Genomic DNA, 5,563 nt, shown 5'->3' on the forward strand with positions numbered 1-5,563 from the left:
GAGGAATGTGATTGAAAATAAGTCTTTTCCGACATTATGGTTTGATCATTTATAATATAGTGACTTGATAGTCTGGACTTGAGAACAATGTATTTCTGCATATTTTAATAGTTATTATGAAATATGTAGGCACAAACATCATCATTACTTGATTTGGATAGTGATAAAGAAAACCTCTCCAATATACAAAGATAGAAGTTGAGGAAGATACTTGTTGGCTACTTTTTCCAGTTCTTGCTAGGGTACAGTATTTTCATGTTGCCAAGAGGTATGGCCTTACTCTCAAGATTCACTTGCTCCTGATGAGGTCCCATTCTGTGGTTCTTTCGTATGTTCCCTCCAAAGAGCTAGACAGAAAATGTTTTGTAGATCCTGGCATGTGGATTTGCCCTTTCTTCTGCTACCAGCTTCTCCCCACACAAGAAGTCCACAGGTGGGTGATGTCTGGTGGAGACTTTCCCTTTGAAGGAAGTCACATGACCCCTTCATCTGATGAAAGAACACCACTTATTTTTTATTGATACAAGACACCCAATTTGGGAATTAATGAAGAAGGACAATGATCATGTTTGTGCCAGAATAAGAGTTTATTAGGAAGTTAACAAGGGACCCTGACTGCATCTCCAAAGACCAAAAGAGTGACGAGGAAGATTTTTTCCCAACAGCTTTATAACCTGCCTATCAGCTCCATCATCCATTACTTTCATGTGATTATTTTGAAATCACATTTAGATAAGTGTTTGTTCAAGCATAACATGTTACACAAGTGTGTCATTGTGATAACAGATATTGCATGATCCCGCTGTAGATTTCTCTATATGTTCAGAAGACAGAACGAGCTGGTAAGGAGGCTATGCAGTCTAAAGAACCAAGCCAGGTAATTCAGTGAAAGGCAGAGTTGACACCTAGAAGCTGGTGCTGGTAGAAATTCTTCCTTTGTCCAAAGTGTGGTCACCAAAGTGTGAAATAGAGTTGAGATGTGACTTTGGAACTCTTCTCCTCCTCCTGGCACCGGGGCTTCTAGCGAATAAAGGTGTTGCAAGGTCCGCACCGGGCACGTTGGGCACAAGGATTGGAGACACAAGGCCCAATGGGCTTCTCACATGCATTGGTTGTAGCACATGGGTTGCAGGGGAGCCTGCAGACAGAAGACCATGAGGGCCAGTTAGGGGAAAATGAGCTGAAGAGATAGGAAAATACTAAATGCACTTTGTATAAGAATATAGCACTTCCCCAGACTGTCTCCAACCAAAAGCTTGAAATTATCGATTTGTTTCCATCAAGATGACTTTTCATTCCCACAGCAACCTCATGCATCCCCAAGGGAAATAGTACTAGCTTTCCACTCACTTGCAGTCCTCGCTCTCCAGCAGGCCCCGGTACGTGTTGATCTCACACTCCAGCCGGGCCTTGACGTCCAACAGCACCTGGTACTCCTGGTTCTGCCGCTCCAGGTCACACCTGATCTCAGCCAGCTGGGACTCCACGTTGCTGATCATGCACTGCACCTGGCCCAGCTGGGAGCTGTAGCGCGCCTCCGTCTCCGTCAGCGTGTTCTCCAGGGAGTCCCTCTGTGCGGGGAAGATAAAGAATGTCACAGAGCCGCTCCTCAGGGGGCTTCTCCATGGGGTTCCAGAGAAGTCCCAGGCTTCATGAGGTCAGGAGAGTGTGGACAGTACCCTGAACAACACCCACCAGGTTGTGCTGGGCCTGCAGCTCAATCTCCAGGGCATTGACCGTGCGTCTCAGCTCGATGATCTCCGCCTGGCAGGACTGCAGCTGCTCCGAGCTGGACACCACTTGCTTGTTCAGCTCCTCGGTCTGAAACAGCACAGGGGAGACGACAGGGTCAGACCCTGCCGCAAGGGCCCCGAGGGGCCAAGGGTCCTGAGTGGCCATGCGCTGAGATGCCCACCTGGGTGGTGAACCATTCCTCCACGTCCCTGCGGTTGGTCTCCACCAGGGCCTCATACTGACTCCTGGTCTCGTTGAGCACACGGTTCAGGTCCACAGTGGGGGCTGCGTCCACCTCCACGTTGAGGCGGTCTCCAATCTGGCAGCGCAGGGTGTTGACTTCCTGAGGGAGGAAGGGGAAGATGGAAAGTATCACAGAGGGTTCTGATGCTCTCTTCTAAGAGAACACAGGTCAGCTTGTGATCATTAAGCTTTCAGGAGCTCTGGTCCATCAGATCTTCTCATAATTGTGTTCTATAATCAGTGACTAACCTGTGTATTCCACTTTGCAAAGTGCTTTCACGCCCATGACCGCTCTCTGCCCCCATATTTGGGGTGCTACCCCTCACTTAGAGCAGCGATTCGGCCTCCAGGCTGAGCTGTGATAGACCACAATGTAAGCTGTAGGCCCCAAGCACCCAGTTCAGTGTTTTTGCTCATACACCACAGAGCCTCTTAGGTTTGATTCTTAACCATGGCTAATAAAAAGGTTAGAGTCTGGCTGAAGAGGAAATTAAGAGTGCTTACTTCAAAATCTGCCGTCTGGAATGGAATAGATCTAACTGGTGATTTGTCAGTTCTATCAACCTAGATTTTGCTGAAGGAAGTATCTGTTCATTTCCCTGCTACTCTCTTCACAGAGCCGGTACAGCTTGGTACTTGGGCTTAGGTAGATATCAGGCTTAAATTGAGGGCCATCTCTACCACTTACTATATGGCTTCTAGAAGCTTCTAGAAACCTTAAGTTCTTATCTGTAAAATGAGAACTACCTCTGGAGTTCTAAAGCACTTAGCACAACGTTTGGCACACAATAAGCTCTTGATTAATATTAACTATCACCTTTACACTGTTCTGGTATTTAAGGTTTGCACAAAATGTCCGTCTTCTTTATGAACTGACCAAGCAGTGACAGCATTTTACTCAACATTTCCTCCAGGCCACACTGAATAGCAGAGAAAGCTCTGGAGGAGAGTTGGTTTTGTTTCCAGCTGAGCTCTCTCTGCTGGGTGGCTGTCCTGGCCTCTCCAGTTGCTAAATGGGGAATCGGGATACAAGATCTCTGCAGCCCATGTGCTCTGACCTGGGAGTGGAAGAGGCTCTGGGCACTGCCTGGTTGCTGGCCTTTCCTCGCTCCTGGGCTTGCCAACTTCCTTTTCTCTCATTCCTGCCTCTGGCAGAAACCTCCTAATCTCATATCACAGGCTTTAGATGGCTCATTCTTTACAAATCCCTTTTTGTTCAGAGGACAGATCCCTCGGCTAGTTGAAACTCTCCCACACCTCATGGCAGTTGGAAACAGGCCTTGGCGAGTTCGAGCCTGTTGCTCTTTGGGGAACTTCACCTGCTCGTGGTTCTGCTTGAGGCACAGAAGCTCCTCCTTCAGGGACTCCACCTGGGCCTCCAGGTCGGCCTTGCACAGGGTCAGCTCATCCAGGATCCGGCGCAGGCCATTGATGTCTGACTCCACCAGCTGCCGCAAGCCCAGCTCCATCTCATACCTGTGGTACAGGGGCATTAGGGACCACCAGACTGGAACAGGCCTGGCCCTGACTCTGGTGTGGTTTGGTTTGTCACACAACAGGAAATTGGGGCTTGTGATTTCTACAGACTTCTCTTTCATTTAGGTTTTTAACACCGAGCAGTAGTTCCTAGAGGAAAATGCACTGGTAATTATTTTTTGATAAATCAGGAGCCAGTAGATTTAGGGAACAAAAGTCCATAAACTGTGAGATTTCCAATTAATACATTTCTCACATTCACCTGATTGCATTCTGTGCATAGTAAAGCATGGGGGAGGCATGACTTCTACACTAGACTGGGGGATGTCACCTTACAGAGAAACAGGAGAGGGGGTCTGAATCTGGAGAAGAGATCTCTGAGCTCTGCTGAGCAGTGGCTCTGTGGAACCTGGGCAAAAGTTCTAGGGAAGAGCTTTGCCGGTGTTTGTCGGTGTTGAGGACAGGCTAAAGGGAGAGAGAGAAGAGAGAAGAGAGAGGATACCCTGCTTGCCCACTCACTTGGTCCTGAAGTCATCTGAGGCCAGCTTGGCATTGTCAATCTGCACCACCAGCCTGGCATTCTCGGCCTTGCTGCACAAGATCTAGAAGACCCAAAACAATCTAGAATGAGCTTGGTTATTTTTAACCAACAGCAATTCCTACTAATTCACTTACCTGGAGGGAACGGAATGAGAAATCAGTGGATCTTATATAAGATTATTAAAAGCTGTCCATGTGCCATAGGTGCTCAATAAATATTTGAAAAAATTAAATTTGAAAAAAGAATCCTGAAATGTGTGAGGACGCATCAGTAGATAAGTAATCTTTTCCTTTCCTAATAAGTAATACTAAGAGGCTGATAATAATAACTAATATTTATTTTTAAAAACCTGCCATAGCTCCACACTGAGCACAGAGCCAGCTTAAGATTCTCTCTCTCTCCCTCCCTTTGCTTCCCTCCACCCTGGCTCCCATGTGCGCACTCTCTCTCCCTAAAAACAAAACCAAACTACCATAAATCTGGTATAGTTCTAGGAGCTGAAGATACAAAAACGAGTAAACGCTAGATCCTGCCCTCAAGAAACTTCCAGTCCATTGGGGAAGATAAATATGTAACTAGCTATTGGAGGGGCTAGGTCAGGGAAGCAGCCATGCCCTCCCCACCATCCTGGATGGCTTGGCATCACTTCCTCCTAGCTGGTTTCTACTCTCCCTGATTTTAGCCAACCATTTTATGCCCTCGCTAGACACTGAACACCAGGAGAAGTCCAGAGGCATCCAGGGCAGGAAAATAATCAGGATAATAGGTACCCAGAAGAAGACAGCAACAAGAAGTCAGAGTAGTCAAAATTCCAGATGAGGGAGAGAGAAAATAGCCCAATTTTCACAAAAGGTTCTGCTTCCTCAACTTCCTTCTTGGGCTCAGGCCTTTTCTCTTACCTTAGGGTAATAAATCCAGAGCTTGGCAATGCATGGAGGCATTTGGAGGCGGCTTTTAATTACAGCTTATTTATGCAAAGTGCTACTACCAGCACATTAGACCAGCACTATGCAAATCTTCAGGCCTAACAGTCCTGAGCCTCACATAAAATGGGCACTCAAGAAAAAAATGGAAAAGCCAGACTTTAGCTGAGAATTCGTACGTTCTGTTTCTTAATCAGATCTCAGATTCCCTCCCTACAACTTCCTGCTGGAGGCAGCGTGGTGGCCACCCCCTCACCTTTTGCTGGAGCTCCTCGATGGTCCGGAAGTAGGACTGGTAGCTGGGGCACACGAAGGGCACCTGCTGCTGGCACCACTCCCGGATGCGGCTCTCCAGCTCTGCATTCTCCCGCTCCAGCTGGCGCACCTTCTCCAGGTAGCTGGCCAGGCGGTCGTTCAGGAACTGCATGGTCTCCTTCTCGCTGCCATTGAAGGAGCCCTCGCAGAACCAGCCACAGTTGCCCACATTGGCGGGGATGTTGCAGGCCCCGGGCAGGGTGCAGGTGTGGCAGCTGGGGGGCACGCAGGGCCGGGAGGAGCAGGTGGAGCGGCAACTCAGGTTGGGCAGACAGCAGTTGTAAGGCATGGTGCTGGAGGGAGCAAGGCACCCGGCTGAACACAGAGCCCA

The 5,563-nt window shown here is 48.3% G+C and overlaps 1 protein-coding gene across 1 annotated transcript; it reads right to left on the bottom strand.

Moving 5' to 3' along the window:
* Positions 1 to 568: 568 nt before the first annotated feature.
* KRT33A (keratin 33A) lies at positions 569 to 5,563 on the bottom strand. The gene is made up of 7 exons (XM_027625808.2): positions 5,174 to 5,563; positions 3,973 to 4,055; positions 3,297 to 3,453; positions 1,916 to 2,077; positions 1,696 to 1,821; positions 1,351 to 1,571; positions 569 to 1,138 (listed from the first exon to the last, which is right to left on the bottom strand). Exons 1-7 carry the CDS (start codon positions 5,519 to 5,521, stop codon positions 1,021 to 1,023), a joined length of 1,215 nt encoding a protein of 404 aa, XP_027481609.2. The 5' UTR covers positions 5,522 to 5,563; the 3' UTR covers positions 569 to 1,020.

This window comes from Zalophus californianus, chromosome 16 (genome assembly GCF_009762305.2).
Source record: "Zalophus californianus isolate mZalCal1 chromosome 16, mZalCal1.pri.v2, whole genome shotgun sequence".
NCBI classification, from domain to species: Eukaryota; Metazoa; Chordata; class Mammalia; order Carnivora; family Otariidae; genus Zalophus; species Zalophus californianus.